Here is a 17,016-nt window from a genome sequence, read left to right on the forward strand (position 1 = left end):
GCCCCTGCTGAAATCTAGCATGGAGAGAGAGATATTTCTTACAAGAGCCGGTGTTAACAGGAGAAGCTAAAAACCCCTGCAGAACTGTGCCTACCCAAATCGCTTTGCTGTGGAGGTGAGAAAGGAGCCACAGAGGGTGGCACACATTAACCCCTTCCCAGCAGCCGCATTTAGCCTTTAAAGAAACTCTGCCTGCGATTTAGAGAAGATCAAGCATATAAGCTGCTTTTGTCATACACGCTGTGCTCATTCTGGCTGCTCTTCCCACCACTGCCTGCTTCTCGTAAGCCATCAGGAGGTAGAGAATCTGCCTGTCACTGCACTTTGTGGCAGTAGATTTTGTAAATTATTTTGTATGTTAAATATTATTTTTTGCCTCTCCTGGATTTACTACCCATGAATTTCACTGGGTAACCCCAAGTTCTACTGTTATGACAGAGTAAGGGGAAAAAATGACATTTGCTTTCTCTACTCTAGGTACAAGAGGTGCCTTCCTGGATCAGACCAGTGGTCCATCTAAAAAATGACCTTTGCTTTCTCTACGCTAGGTATAAGACGTGCCTTGCTGGATCAAGACCAGTGGTCCACCTTGTCCGGGATCTGTTTCACACAGTGGCCAGACAGTTGCCCTTGAAGGCCAATGAACCGGGCACAGAGGCCAGGACTTTCCCCAGTGTTGGCTCCTAGCACTGCTATTCAGAGATTTACTGCCTCAGGATGTGGAGATTCCCTTCCATGACCATGGGTCTTTTAAAATCCAGCGATGCTAATGGGTCACTATGCCCACTGGCAGTGAATACCATAATTTTATGCACTGGTCACATCCATGCTCACTGGCAGACAATTCCATAATTTTATGTATCCCTTTATTTTTTTTCTAAACAAGCAGTCCAAATGTTCTGGGGAGAGCATCCACCACCAGCCTACGTGAGGATCTTTTAAGAGTTAGAAGGGTGGGGAAGGTGAAGCAGCTGAAAGTTCTCCTGCACTGTATTGTGCGAAAAACCACTATTCAAAGAACAGTCTACCTCCCAGAGATACCTGCAGCAACTGATAAATCAAGGGAGTCTGCTTCTGTTGTCTAAACTAATCAGTGTGCTCCCCAGTCAGGAAAGCAGAATGTCAGTCTCAAAATAAGGAGAACTGTCAGTAAATCATTCTACCTACTGCGATTAAAGCTTTCACAGTTTATAGTACTATCAGTCAACTGATAAAGATTAAAGGTCTATACTTGGGAAGTATGATTCAGGCACTTAACTGGTAGACTTAGCCTTGAGATACTTTCATAACAGTACAAATTCTGAATAGCTGTTTTATGGAGCAACACAGTTTAAGATGTAATCACAGTGATCCTAAGTTTAAAATTTCAAGTAAAACCTAGGGATTGCCAAACTATGGTAAATTTTATCAACATAATAACTAACACCATAATTGTGTTATGGAGTTATATGCATCTTTTTTTTAAAAATGCAGCAATATTTTGGTTCCAATGTCTTATTGTAAGTAGAAGCAGAAAGGAAAACATGAAAAACTGTCCTATCCCTTTATTCTAACTATGATTGCTTTTGCTTAGTACCCCCAAAAAGGTATTTTTATTAATCATCTGCTAATCTACAAATACATGTTATCCATCAGTCAAAAGATAGACTTTTGGTCAACTCAAATATGTCTAGTTGATTGCCCTAATAAAAGACAGCACAGACACCATCCTAAAATCTCAAACATTAGAAGCCCTATTTGTTCATATTGGGTCTAAATGTAGTGCTCATGTGTTTTTCACTGAAGATAGAACTTTCTTCTTAGGTTAGTGGGTTTCTTACACTTATCATGAGCTGCTTTTCAAAGAACATTGTAATGCAAAAATCTGGTTGACTTTCTCAACTCTGCCAAGTGATTTGTTGGTTAAAAAACAGTAGTCCAATTTATGAGCTGCAAGACAGAAGCATCACTCTGTGTTTTTATTTTCCAGAAAATTAATGGATATGCTAAGCTTATTTGCCAAAACGCCTTTATTATTCAAGTTGCCTATTAGCATTCCACTGCATGCAATGGAGTCATCCCCATTAGTGAATAGCAAGATAAATAGACACTCATCTTAACCATAATGGCACTCTAGTAGATGCTTCCCAAAAGTTAAACTCAGCCTGAACATGGGGTAAAAAGAGAACGGCTGAGAATTTGATTATAAGTAGACGATGAAGTCATGCAACTCTGAAAGTAGGTTGAGCCGTAGGCTGACAGCATCAAAATGCTGCCAAGGCTTCCAAAAGTTGACTGCAATGCTGCACTCTTTGTAAAAAAAAACCCAAAAAACCTATAAACCTGCCCCACACAGGAATTGGACGTGTGGCAAAAACAAAACAAATTACAACAGCTTCTCCATATGCCCAAACCTGGCACATATTTTTTTAAACCTACATTGCAGCCCACATTCAGTGTCATGTGATCTTGCCTTATGGGAGCCTAAAAGTTTGTATAGCTAGCTGTATAATCGCTGAACTAAGAGTTTATTTTTTGTAACAGGTGTAGCTTTCCTCTTTATGATCAAACACATTTATGAAAATTGTTTAACTGGACTGCTAATTTAGAACTGCACAGACTTAAGTGTTAAAGAATCCCTAAAACGGCTTCCAATTTTTTGGAGGGGGAGATTACCTTTTCTTCTGATGAAATTGTGAGTTTGTCACTTGATATTAAGCTGCACACCTGTTCTACGCCGAGATTCAGAAATTCCTCACCAAGTACAACCTCAGTGAAGTGCTGTTCTGTTTGGAGGGAGGAAAAAAATGTCTTTAACATTTACCATCGCAATATAAGCAGAAGCAACAGAGGTATTACCCTCTTATATCAATTCATTAAACAGTTCTTCATTTTCTCTCAGCCAGCACAGCTGCTTGCTAAAACAAGCAATTCATGTACATGAAGGAGTTATGTATATTCTATAATATATGACCTGCTTACTACCTTGGCCTGCAGACTGCCTCCTTTTCCAATTTTTGTCTCAGTAGTAGAGTAGTACTGCGTGTTGCTCCCAAGATCAATTGCTGTTCTAGAAAGGTTTTTTTTACAGTTTTTGAAACAGGTTTTAGAGGACTGAGTGCCAATATGAAGGGACTGGGAGCCAACAGGTGTGGGAGGAATTGATGTTTTGATGTACTTGGATTCTGAGTGATTATACTCTTGTGTTAATATTGTTTACAACTTTAAAATTTGTAAGTAGCTTTGAGTTCTATGTTCAAGAAAAAATAACACATGACTATTCTAAATAAAGGAACTCTGCTTAGAAAACAGATCCTCTTTATTCTTTTTCACAATATACAGTGTAAGTAAGTATAGAAGGGGGGGAACAGTATAGGGAAAATGAAAGAGTAAAGAAGATTTCAAGAGGTTGCACTCAAAGATCTTTGAAGCTTTAGCAATGGTGGGAAGTAAGATTTTGAAGCAGAAAGTAAAATAGTTGATATCTACAGAGCAGGAAAAATGAAGGTTGATCCCAAACAGTGAAGGAGGTCCAATTTTGTAAGTGCTGATTAAGGTAACATACCTATCCATAATAGTGTTCCCACTAGCCTCCATGATACTAGTACCAACAATAACAATTTGAATTATTAGCAAGTCCCCCTTTTCACAGCACCTCATCCAATTCCTCCCCCTAGTCCATGTACCTAGGGCTGATGTCAATATACTTTAGGTAGGGAAGATGGCAAAGCCGAAGGATTTTGGTGTGGCCCACTGCATTGCCCCTGCTCCTGGCTGCACATGCTGCCAGGGCCACTGGGAGAGTGGTGTGCAGGTGGTGGAAGGGCTCACAAGCAAGTGGGGGGAAGGATGCATAGATGACTGGTGGGAGAGGGGCATATGGGCAGGGCCCCCCAAGGCACTCTCTGTCAAGGGCTTCTCAAAACCTGCAACTGGCTTTCCATCTACCCCCACACTACGGCAAGTATATTCTTTCAGGCTCCAAACAAATAGTAATCAGGAAAAACTAAGGCTTCTGAAAAGCCCATGTTGAGATCAGCTGCTTCTTTAGAATTTAAGCTGGTTACCTAGGAGATACTGTTAACCATTTGATACATATTCTTTTGTCAAGAAAGAAAGAATTACATTTATTATTCCGAATAATGAACCTGAAGTGATCATCCAGGGCCCAAACGCAATCTCTCACAGATTTGTTTATTATGGTATTAAGCCAGCATAAAACACAGCATAAAATATACCATAACCATCACCCAAAATCATTAAAAAGTTCAGATAAGAATATAATAAACTTATGCATAAGAAATTATAAATAACATTTCAATAATACATAGAAATATACCGCGTGAAAAGGGTTTTGACTGAAAGAAAAATAAAATAAATAAAAATAAAATAAGCCTTTTAAGACTTAAAATGTATAAACAGTATATATTATATTGGCTTGTGTTGCACTTTATGTTTCCTTACTTTCTTCAATGTTCTGTCGAGTTTTGCAGGCTGCTGCACAGAATTTCGCACACAGTGCAGTCACCTGCAGATTTTCTCCCAGAAGCAGGAACATATCCCAAGTTTCAACACCCAGGATTTCTATTGAGCAGGGGGGATATAAACTTTGCATGGTTCTTTTGATAAAAAGGGCAGTAGAGGAGGACATGTTCTGTAGTTTCTATCTCACCACTACCACAGGGACACAATCTTTCATTCAAAGGGATCTTTTTATATTGCCCCGCCACTACCGCTTTTGGGAGGGCTTGCCATCTAGTGAGAGTGAATGCCCTCGGATAGCTTGGAATCTCCAGCTGAAATAGATATTCCACTGGGATGACTGTATATCTGACTTGTTGTGATGGTAGAAAAGCTGGTGACCTCGCTACATCACACATATTCAAAATATGGCCTCCTTTATGGTGAATCGGATGGCCTGTCTATAGACACTCAATATGCCTTGCAAAATCCTATAGTAATATATATTTTCTTGTTTGAAGAATAATGATTTGTGAACTGTATACAGACTTCTATACAAGTAGAAAAAAGGGTTATTGCAGATTGATGTTATATATTGGTCCTCCTCAGAAGAAGACTTATGAAATGAATATATTATCTGGAAATTTCGACTTTGACTCTGGACCTTTTGACTTTGGACCCTTATTGTAGAAGAGAAGAAGAAGAGATTGGATTTATACCCCGCCCTTCACTACCCGAAGGAGTCTCAGAGCAGCTTACAGACTCCTTTCCCTTCCCCTCCCCACAACAAACACCCTGTGAGGTAGGTGGGGCTGAGAGAGGCTCTGACAGAAACTGCTCTTTTTCAAGAACAGCTGTGCCAGAACTATGGCTTGCCCAAGCTCATCCAGCAGGTGCAAGTGGAGGAGTGGGGAATCAAACGCGGTTCTCTCAGATCAGAGTCTGTGCATTTGACCACTGCACCAAAGAATAGTATACCATTTTGTATTTACATTGTATTAGAATACATATATATTTTGCAGCCTGTTCTTGTTTCATTCAGCACTTTTTACACAGCTTCCTTTGGTCTTTTTATAGTCTTAGTAGCTGTGGTTCTCTGGTCTTGTGCATAACACTGAGTCTAGAGACAGGCGATGCTGTTGTGCTGCTGGTGAGGAAGGAGGATGTGCACCGCATTTCACGTGATGATCCTCAGATCAACCTTGAGCTGTCTAGTCCTGAATATGGAGTCTAAGCCATCAGCATTATACTGTATGCCAAGACACAAAAAATGGAAAGCTCTCACCACCATAAGCTTTGTTCAAGTTTTAGGTACCTACAACATTATTTCTGAGGAAAAAAATCTTTGAAACAGATACAATTTCAGTGTTACTTGACTTTAGCCAACTCCAGGTTGCCAAGTCCACCTACGAAAACTCCTGGAGATTTGGGGGCAGTGACAGGGAAGAGGGGAGGGAGCTCAGGAGTGATGTGGTGCCACAGGATCTGCCCTGTGAAGCTGCCATTTTCTACAAGGGAACTGATCCCTGTAGTCTCGAGATCAGTTGTTATTCCAGGAGAAATCCAGGCCCCACCTTGAGGCTAACCTTATCTAGCTAGAAGACTTCCAAGGAGTTAATAATTCAGTGCTTGGATCATATTGAAAAAGCAATGATAAGTCTAAAAAGCACTGTATTCAATTGTTAATTATGTCTGGTGTCAGTGGTTACTGAGACTAAAGAATAGGGTGTTATCTACATGACTATGAGGAAAAAGGCTCACAAACTTCTGGAAAGTTGTCACCAAAAGATTTGTTTCCAGAAACATAACAGTCATAATTCTTTTTAGTTTCTGGTGAAAGCTGTAACAATTCATTAAGAAAAAATCCCAGTTGAGGCACAGAACACAAGAGGGCCCCTTCAAACTTCCAGCATATCGTAAATGTCAATGTGGAACCAACACATTCTTATTGAAATTCATCAAGGTGTACACATACTTGAACAGCAACTTGAGGTTTCATTCCCCAGTAGAAAAGGGGGATGCTAAAGACAAAAAGAGAATGCTTCATGGACTGGGACTGACAGGACCATCTCTGCCAGTATGTACTCACGTGGCAAACCCATTCATCAGACAAAGGCTTGCTGACCATCCCTTCCTGCACACAGGTTAAAACTCTGTCTGCTCAAAGGCATTCACTGTGGTTGCTTCTTCACTATAAAACAGCCTTCCTGAATGTGTCAGGAAGGCACCAACTTGTTACAGCCTGGGAAACTATTTGAGGCTGAACTTTAAGAGGACCTTTTTCCAGTGGACAGACTTCCGAAAGACACGTCAGCATTTCCAACAGCTGTGACTTCTTTAAAATTGATGTGTATTTAGTATGTTATTTTCATTGGAAGCCAATCTGAGTCTGTTACAAAAGACAGACAAGTTAAAAATTACTTCAGTAAAATCCCTTCTTTCATGACTTTGTCTCTCAGAACTTCAACCTGGCAGTTACTATTTCCTCTAGGCCTGTGATACCAATAAGAATCAAGACCAGCACTCCAGACCTATCGTTCATCATTTGCACTGTTGTAACATAATGACATAATGAAACAGGGACATAATGAAACAGGGAAAGTGTCTTTCCTCCCATCTTTCTGGCCCTCAACTTTTCAATCCTTTTGCTACCCTTGTTACTGGGACAGCAGAGTGCATAATGGTCAGGAACTATGAAAGAATACTAGAACTTTTGTACTTCTGAACTCTTTCATCAAGCTCCTACCGAGAATATGGGAATGGGGCAGAGATGCCAACTAAACTCATGAAGCTGCCTTATACGGAATCAAACCACTGATCTATATCAAGATCTACTATCTGCTCTGACTGGCAGTAACTCTCCAGGTTTTCAGTTCTTTCTCATCACCTGAGCCTTTTAACTGGAGACTGAATCTGGAACTTTCTGCATATAAAGAAGATGCCACAGCTCTTCCCCAGTGAGGCCGCTTTGTTTGCTGCCTTTCCTGACAGATCAAATCACTGGTCTGATACCCCCCTTTTCTCTCCAATAGGGACCCAAAGCCACTTACAACATCATTCTCCCCTCCTCCACATTGTCCGCACAACAACCCTTGGAAGTAGGTTAAGAGTGACTGGCCCAACATAACCCAATGAACGTCCATGGCAGAATGTCAATTCAACGCTGGATCTTCAGCAGTGTAACTGGTACTACTACATGGAATTATACTTTCTAAAGAAATAGTCATGAAGGTGTCAGAAGAAAATGGCTTAGTGTAAAACCACTCCTAAAAGGGTAGAATACAAAAATAACTTGTTCACCAAGAAACATACCTTTAAAAAAAAAACCTTAATTGGTGACAAGGTGGTCATAAGTTCTTCCTACCCCAGATCTTATAAACACAGAATCATTACAGATTTATCCCACTATTGGCATATTTTCTTAATTGCAAGTCCCATAATTCCATTTAGTAAATAGGCATAAGGTCAAATAGACAATGTCAGGAGAGAAGACTCAGACGTCTCATCCGCTTTGACTTTCTATTTAAATTACACTTTCAAGAACAAAAAAACATAGTAACAGCGATAACTGCATAGCAACAGAAGCTACAGCTCAAAAGCAGAATTAGTAGTTGATTTGCTGAAGTGCTTCATGTTTAAAAGACTTTTCGTGGGATTAAAGCATAATTAGAAAGATGTTACATTTACAGGTCAGCCACTGCCTATCTAAGCCATCAAACTGCAGTTGGAGTTGTTTGTTACAAAGCAATCATAATGCCTGAGCAAGTGTAGATACACTGTAATGTTCTCAGTCGGGCCAAAATTACCCTGCTTACACACTTGAGTCGCATTTATTTCATGGGTAATGAGGTAGATCCTACAGACTCCAAGTCTCTTTCTCATGGCAGCCCTTTGCAACACCCCCACCCCCCCAGCGTAACTGAAGGATCCTGGTAAACAAAAAGCAATGAGCATGGGAAGCTGCAAATGAGGGGGAAAACAGGAACAACCTAACTGCCCACACAACCTAACTGCACATTATATTTCTCCCCAGAAATGTATCTTGGTCAACTCAAGATATGTGTTCTGAAGTTCCATCCTTCACAGGGGAGTGTGGGCCTGACTTCGATTGAGACCGTCATCAGGAGAGGCAGCTTGGGACCCTTCCCCAGCACTGTTTTCCGGACTGCGAAGAGATGTGGAGAGCTTCTATTTTTTTATCATCAGAAAGACCAATTTAAGAGGGAGGAGTTCCCTTATTTACTAAATGAGAGCGGCAAGATCAACATTATTTTGGCACCTTTATTTCCTACCAGGCCTCGGATCGGGCCGGAGCGCGCCGGTACATCGCTCCGGGAGAGAGGCGCGGGGCGGTCACATGGCGAAGCCCCGCCCCCTTCTTCCGGCCGCCTTCTGCTTCCAGGCTCATTCTGTTCCAGAACGAGGAAGAAGCAGGAGAGTGCTCCATCAGCCTCCGCTAGGCCTCCAGGGCCAACCCAGACCTTCACGGAGGTGCGCGAAGCCGCGCACCCCAGGGAAAATCTCTCCCCTGTCTCTGCCTGGCCAAGGCTGTTCTCGGCGGCAGCTGCAACGCGGGGAGGGGTGAAACGTTCCCTTGCCTCCCTGAGCCCCGGGGTGGTGGCCTTGGACTCGTAGGGGCAAATTCCACCTCTCACGTGTGATGCCCGAGCGGTGTTGCCATTCTGGCTCTCCCAGCTCCCAGGAGGGGTCCCCAGAATATACCCTATGTTTTCGCCATTGACTTCAATGGCCCATAGGATATCATGGGGCCAAAACTGACATTCTGCTGACCCTTTTTCAGGCCCGGCGTTCTAGCGTGGAGCCTGAAAAAGGAGGGGAGGGGGGGCTGCTCGGACATCACATGCGAGAGGTGGAATTTGCCCCTACGAGTCCAAGGCCACCACCCCAGGGCTCAGGGAGGCAAGGGAACGTTTCGCCCCGCCGCCCCCCGCGGGGGTGACTGCAGAAATTAGTTCGCTCTGGAGCCATCCTTCCTGAGCTAAGACAAAAGGGTGTGAGCCAGAGGCTAAAAAACTGTGAGCTAGCTCACAGTAACTCAGCTTAGAGGGAACACTGGTGTCAACCCCAACAGTGCTGACACAATTACATCACTTCTGGAAGTCATATCCGTGCGTTGGCAATGTCACGTGGGGATGTCTGTTTGGGGGTGGGGTTTCTCCAATGACCAGCTGGCCAGTGGCAGGCCTAAATCCACAAAAGCAGTGAATCCCCTGCCCCCACCAGTGTTCCCTCTAAGCTGAGTTAGTGTGAGCTAGCTCACAGTTTTTTAGCCTCCAGCTCACACATTTTTTCTTAGGTCAGAAAGGATGGCTCCAGAGCAAACTAATTTATGCAGCATACAAATTGCTCGCTCATAACTTTAACGCCAGTAGCACACAAAGTAGAATTTTTGCTCACAAGACTCCACAGCTTAGACGGAGCATTATTTATTTATTTTATTTATTTATTTTGTTCGATTTCTTAACCGCCCTTCCCCGCTTACGCAGGGCTCGCCCCCCATCTAGGGACTGGAAGGCCTATCAGCATCCCTCCATGCCATACAGCACCTGGGGTTCAGTCAAATGCCGCCAGCATCAAGGGAGCGCCTTCCCCATGCCACCCTGACCACACAGCCAATAAGTGGCTGACACAGGTGAGCTCCCTTCATCAACAGATGCCTCAAGGTACTCACTTTTATGCATCTTACTTTTTAAAAAGTAATCAAAGACAAATTTTTACATATTAATTATTTAAATAAACAACCAGAACTCTAGAGTAAACTGCTGCCAGAAAGTAGCCTACCAAAATCTGGGCCAGTACTCCTGTCGGCTCTCAGTTAGGTCATTATCAGTCTACTCTAACCAGGTCTATTTTAAAATACAGTGTGAAGCAGGCCAAAAAAAGGGACTCTCTTACAGTTAATTAGACAGTTCCCCAAAAAAATCCTGCTTGGCCCAGAAGCAACCAGCTCATTCCATAACATATACAACCTAACACACATTAATATCCAGATAAATCCCCAAATTCAGACCAAATGTAATGACCTTTCATATTTGTTTCTTATCTATTAAAAGCCAATCTTTCTTTGACTGCAAGCCATATTTCAGTATGTGGCACAGCTTTTGCATTCCACTTTTGAAGAATTATTCATTTAGCTATGTAAAAAGGCTCACGGGATCCAGAGCCTTTGTCCTCTTAACAGGTGGAAGTACCCTAATACAGTAAGTAGATTAACATCCAGTGCCAGCATTTTTCTTGCACAATTAAAAAGACCATATAGTAGGCACTTAAATTAGGAGGTCCAAACCCACCTGTTGACATTGTTTTGACTGCAATAACCTGTCACTGAAATCAAAAGAAGAAGAAAAATTTCAGGAAAGGGTTTCATTCTTAATTTGCCCTTATTTCCCCTCTATAATTGAAGAATTCCATGAAGCTTCGGTGTAATCATTAACTCCCTCCACTATTGAAACTAAGCCTGAACACATGTAACTAGACTGTATATATATTTTGCCTATTTATTCTCACCCCATCTTTTCCCCTTGTCTCCCAAAGTTTCAACTTGTAGATTGTAAATACCCTGGGGCAGAGACCTATCTTGTGCTCTGTAAACCATTACAAGATTTTAAAAAATAGTAAGGTTATTGCTCTTAATGGTGAAGTTACATTGAGCCCCTTAGGAACAGTAATGATTTTTGATGACATTTCTACAGGGCAAAGCAGGCTATAGAGAAAAATAATACACAGACTGCAGTGGTGCAGCTCCCCAAAATATTGCTTCCCCAATGACCTGGGAGAGTTTGAGCACACTGACTTGATTCCCACAAGCACTTTGTTCTGCCATTGAAGCACATTACTGGAGTTGTGTACTGGAAATGGTTCAACACACATCCAGATTATGGCACAAGTTCAAGAGTATGGATTGGGGAAGCTTCCCAAAGTAGGTTGAACATTGTGCAACCCAGCCAAACACTGAACAAGTCAGCCCACACAAATTACATGAGAAAGTCAACATGTTGACTGAAACAGAGGAATTGTATCAAGCCTTCATTAAATCCCTTCCAAACTATATTCAGGACATCAACGAATTAAAAAACAAATTTGTTGAAAGCGATTGTGATGTTTGGGAGGTAAGTAAATCACAAACAGTTTTGTTTTGCTTTTTAATTATCATTTTGTACCTTGGATAGCTAAGCTGCTCAGGTGTAACAACCTTGGCTCCAAAATCATTGCAAGCAGGAGCAGATAAAGCAGCCCTAGAAAAGCTCCCCCCTCCCCAATCACTTGACGGAGGGCCAGGGCCAGTTATGCAAGGCTAACCTCCCCCATCAGGCAAGAACAAGCCAATAGCAGCAGGCCTAGGCAGAGGGTGATGAGGGCAGGCACCACACCATCTGCCTCTGCCTGTGTCCTCAGCAGTGTCCTCACCTCTTGCCCAATCCAGCAGCCATGGGGCAAGACAGGAGCTGGCAAGGTCAGGCCCTGTACTGCTTGCTTCTGCCCAGCAGTGTCCTCCTCAGCCTGCTCTCAGGCCAGGTAAAGGCTCAGAAGAGGCAAATCTCCCCCCACCCAGGGCTCTAGTCGGGGGGGAGCTCTCAGGTACGGAGCTCCGGAAGAGAACCTCTAGGGGGCAGGGCGGTCACGTGGTGAAGCCCCGCCCCCTTCTTTACCCCGCCCTCTGCTTCGATCCTCATTCCGTTTGGGAATGAGGATGAAGCAGGAGGGTAAGTAGCCGGGCCTTCTGACACACTTCCGGTGATGTCAGGGGTGTGTGGCCTTCTGTCACTTCCGGTGATGTCAGGGGGCGTGGCATATGCAAATAAGTTATGCTAATGAGTTATGCTAATGAGCTCCGGCAGCTCTTTTTCTACAACAAGACCCCTGCCTCTAACACAGTGAATGAAAAAAAGGAAGCACATCTTTGATAAAACTAGCTAAATTCAGCAAGGACATTTTGCATAAGATGGACAAAGAATATAACTGCCATACAGAAAGCTGTATCCCAAATCTGAAAATCTTTACCACCTAAAAAACCTTCAGGGTCTTAAATGGGAAGTCTATAATAGAACTGGGGGGGGAAGAGCCCCCCCCCCCCCCGCATCTCACACACACCCCACTTCCTGTCCTGCATAGTCAGTTGTGGCATCTGAATCAGGCCAACTATGGTTACACCAAGTCCTATTTGAGGGGGTTTCTGGCCTGGAGGAAAATTATATGGATAGCAAAACCTTAGTTCGCCTATACCGAGCATTGTGACAAATCAGGAAGTAGAGGAGGAAATTGGCAAACACAAAGCATATGAGCCTGCACCATGTTCCTCCCAGTCAAAGCACAGGCTCACTATGACAGAACTGAGGGTTATCCATTCTCAGTGGAAGGTTACTTTATGTCCAGTGTTCCCTCTAAGCTGAGTTAGTGTGAGCTAGCTCACAGTTTTTTAGCCTCTGGCTCACACCTTTTTGTCTTAGCTCAGGAAGGATGGCTCCAGAGCAAAATAATTTATGCAGTAGCCAAGTCGCCCACTCACAACTTTAATGCCAGTAGCTCACACAGTAGAATTTTTTTCTCACAAGACTCAACAGCTTAGAGGGAGCATTGTTTGTGTCCTATTGCACAAATCAGCAATGTGAAAATTAAAAAAAGTAAACAGTGAAACAAAGGCCATTTATTTACCCCAATGACTCAAAGTGGAAAGGTTGAAATAACTACATTATGCACTCTCCAAGAAAGGAAGTGGCTTGTGTTCAAAATACTATTCTTTAGTGCTTAATTTTTAAAAAACAAATTAACATATTTTCCATTTAACAAAGCAAATCATACTTCCAGACTGCACCAGGTTAGAGTAAGCAAAGCAACTGTAAAAATGGGTTCAATATATTTGCCCACGTATTTAACGTACTGCTTCTTTACATTAAATAGTTATTAGAAGTTTGGTCACATAAGGAAACGAAGCACACATACACAGAAACCACTGACTAAGGTTAGAGTAAGCAAAGCAACTGTAAAATGGGTTCAATATATTTATCCAACTATTTAAGTACTGCTTCTTTACATTAAATAGTTGTTAGAAGTTTGGTCACATAAGGAAAAGAAGCACACATACACAGAAACCACTGACTAGGTGCAAGAACCTTGTTTCAATTCATGTAAATCTTGAGTTTTCAGAAGGATAAGCACAATGAAAATGTAGAGTAAACAGATGTGCATTCTCCCAGACAAAGATGCTGACTAGACACTGTCAGAGTTATCATTGCCTTTTTATAGCTATTCTAGTAACAATGGCAAGTTTTGTCTATAATTACTCCATTAACTTGCAGTAGTGCCACATGTTTTGAATAGGGCTAGAAATGTTAAGTGCCTAGTTGTCAGGACACTGTAAAGATATGATGCTGGTGCCTAAAAATTTAATGCCTTGTTCAGTACTGGTTTTTAAATACTTTCAGTGTCCAAGCTGTTTCATGAGCTGTTTTTGTATTTGCATTATACAAAGTGGACAGTCTGCCCTGAAACTTTTAACATTTCCTAACGTGCTTGCTTGAGAACACTTTTGCACCAACAAATGTTAGACAGCTGCTACCTTGGACAGTGTTAAAAATGATACCCCAAACTTGATCAAGTTTTAGAATTGTGTTCCACTTGCCTGCATATATGTTGGCCTTGTTCAGTAGGTCTGTGCATGCATGCATGTCAGCAAAAGCACGAATGCCCAGACAGTTGACAGGATGAAGCTGGGTTTCCAGAAAATCACAGCAACTCTTCTTTACATCCTGCAACTGCAACAAACTAGCTGCCGGGAGAAGGACCTACAATAACCAAAACTAGATGAGTACATGCAGACAATCAACTGCTATTACTGTTATTGTGGATGAAAGAAAACATAGTGCAAACACATTAGAAGTATTAGAACCCAAGCAGAAATATGACCACTGGAGTTGAACATTATGAAGTTGCTGCCTTAGTTTTACTTCCATTTTGAGAAGCTTACGTCTAAGAAAGAGAGTGCATGATTAGTTTTCTGCTGAAGTTACAATATAGCCAATGTTTCAGTTCATCTTGCATTTCCTTACTTTTCTTTTTTCATTACCTGAGTTTGCTTAAATAGCACATTGTTGGGAAAATTGGCACTTTGACTGCTAGAGAATTTAAATCCATACCATGTTTAATCTAGGGTGGCCATTCACTTTTCCTCTCCCCTCATCAAGATTCTGGTGCTTTGTCTAGGACATTTTGATCTGGAAAAGCATATTAAGCATCTTGAACCATTATGAAGGGTACATGTGTACAAGCTATATATTAGCTCATTTTTCTATACGATTTGTGCAGCAGCAGCAACATATGCCAGAGAAACAAAACAGACTGTTTGTCGGAACTGCCACTTCCCTTCTTTAATGTTTCATTTACATTCACCATTCTATTTTAGTGCTATTTGTGCAGGCACATTAAAGAGCTTCAGAAATAAGTGGGCACTGTTAAAATTCTGGCCCCGATACAGGTGTCACAGATGGTCAGAACAGCTATTGCATCCTTTCCTTATCAGACTGTACTGCAGCGTGTCAAGGCTTTCAACAACAGGGCCACAGAACCCCCCAGTATTAACATGGAGCTGGTTCATACACAATAACCTTTTCATAATTTGAAGTGTTTCTGCAGACATCTTCAATTTCTAAAAAGTTTCATAGAGAGAGGGAAAATAATCACGACCAGAGGTCGATTCGAGGGAATCGCAGGGGATCGCCGTTCCCCCGGGTGAGGTGCGGGGGGCGGGGCACACGACGAAGCATATGCTAATGATTTATGCTAATGAGTTCCCCTAGCTCTTTTTCTACGAAACAACCCCTGATCACGACTATTTTCTGGAACCAGCTCATGGTCATGAGCAGGAACACCGAACCAAAGAGCCATCTGGCTGTCATGCACAACCAGCTCATGGTCATGAGCAGGAACACGGAACCAAAGAGCCATCTCAACATACTAACTCCCTACACAACACTGGCTGTCATGCACACTGCTCTCATGGATTACAGCAGATATTTTGATGTATCTACTTCATTTTCCACATATATTACAAAAGGGGGGAAAGATTGAAGTCTTTAAAAGAAATAGGGGGTGTCAGTAAGTCACCCGGTATTCTCATCCACTCTTCCCTACAATACTGGATTATAAGAAGCTGCTTTCAAGTTCCCATGTGTTCAGAAAACCAAACACTAAACTGCAGAAATGCCTCAAGCTGAAACACTTTGTGCTGCTTGTCTTTCAAGAAAGCATGAGTCAAGACAAACATCTGTAGTGGTGGGTGGGTGGCATTTCAGAAGACTAAAAATACATTTTGACATCTGTAACACAAAGCTAAAAGCTAACACTTTACATTTCACCCAGGAAAGTTATTAGCACTCATTCATTTCAGAGGCAGCAAATTGTTCCTAAAATCATTTACAAGTATCATATGTAAATGCCTCCTAAAAATAACACCTTTTTGCAGTGGGCTTATTACAGCTCTGCTTGAAGTCCAGGTATTGTTTATGCATCTAGGAAGTTACCAGGCTACAATGTTCAAGCTTGTCTAACAGTCCCAAACATGTGTCTATAGGGGGCAGCTCCAGGTTACATTGCGTACTCAAGCTGATTTCCCTAAACAAAATATGCATGCGAGTTGGTATTTGTAGATGTGTTTTAGATAGTGAACTCTGCCTGAAAAAACATAAAATGAGCATTAATCTGAAAAAGATGAAATCCCATTTGTGTGCATTTTTTCAGGCAGAAATCACATTTAAACACATGGCAGCGCTTAATAAATGCTGAGGAACCTCATAGGATTTGCACCCACAGGGTGAACATGGCACATACAGTATGCCATTTCCAGAATCTCCATCTTTTTCCAGGCAGTCACAACTCCCCCATCACCTTACTGTGTGTTTCATAAAATAACCTATATTCATCATAATTTGAATTATCTTTAAAACAGCTTGACTTTGCATTCACAGTGGGAACATCAGAACATGGGCATTTATATACCATATGGTGTGCCTCCAGTAGCCACCTGCTTACCTCCCATGACCTCAGCCTTGGCATTTGCAAATCACTCCAAGATCTTACATTTGGGTAAAGGGCTAAGTCACAAAGTGCACAGCTGAAAGCAAGCTGCTGGCTTAGCAAATCAATTCCTATTCCCAGTAAGTAACACCCAGCAAGATGCAAAGATTTTCTTTAACAATGAATAGAATTTGGTGGATTGTAAAGTGCATTCTCATTTCTGTCTTACTTGCTAAAACAATATATTTTAGATGGGAAAATCACATGGAAATCCTGACAACTTGTTCAAGAATGCCCACAAATAAATAACTTGAATTATTATACTCAGTGTCTGGGATCAGAGAACAAAGTACAGTGCGTGTTGTGCTGGGGTGTGTGTGTATTAAAGAGCAAAGGGGAGGAAAAGGTTTCACAGGTGTGTCTGTGTCTCTTTCCCCCCTCCTAGCTTCAGGCTGCAACCCTTCTTGGTCAAAAGCCCTTCAGCTTTTGCGTCTGAGCTAGCTCAGGTTTAACGGGGGGGGGGGGGGGGGCTTGAGAAGAAATTTT

The 17,016-nt window shown here is 42.1% G+C and overlaps 1 protein-coding gene across 1 annotated transcript in view; it reads right to left on the bottom strand.

Annotated features, from left to right (window-relative positions):
- Positions 1–17,016, bottom strand: part of KLHL2 (kelch like family member 2) — a 45,224-nt gene that overhangs the window by 16,981 nt on the left and 11,227 nt on the right. Inside the window, exons 3-4 of the mRNA XM_015418913.1 lie at positions 14,081–14,243; positions 2,656–2,765 (exon numbers count right to left, since the gene is read on the bottom strand). Coding sequence (XP_015274399.1) covers positions 2,656–2,765; positions 14,081–14,243 — 273 coding nt within the window. The remainder of the gene's footprint in view (positions 1–2,655; positions 2,766–14,080; positions 14,244–17,016) is intronic.

Source organism: Gekko japonicus, unplaced genomic scaffold, assembly GCF_001447785.1.
Source record: "Gekko japonicus isolate JY-2015 unplaced genomic scaffold, Gekko_japonicus_V1.1 scaffold2200, whole genome shotgun sequence".
Taxonomy (NCBI): Eukaryota; Metazoa; Chordata; class Lepidosauria; order Squamata; family Gekkonidae; genus Gekko; species Gekko japonicus.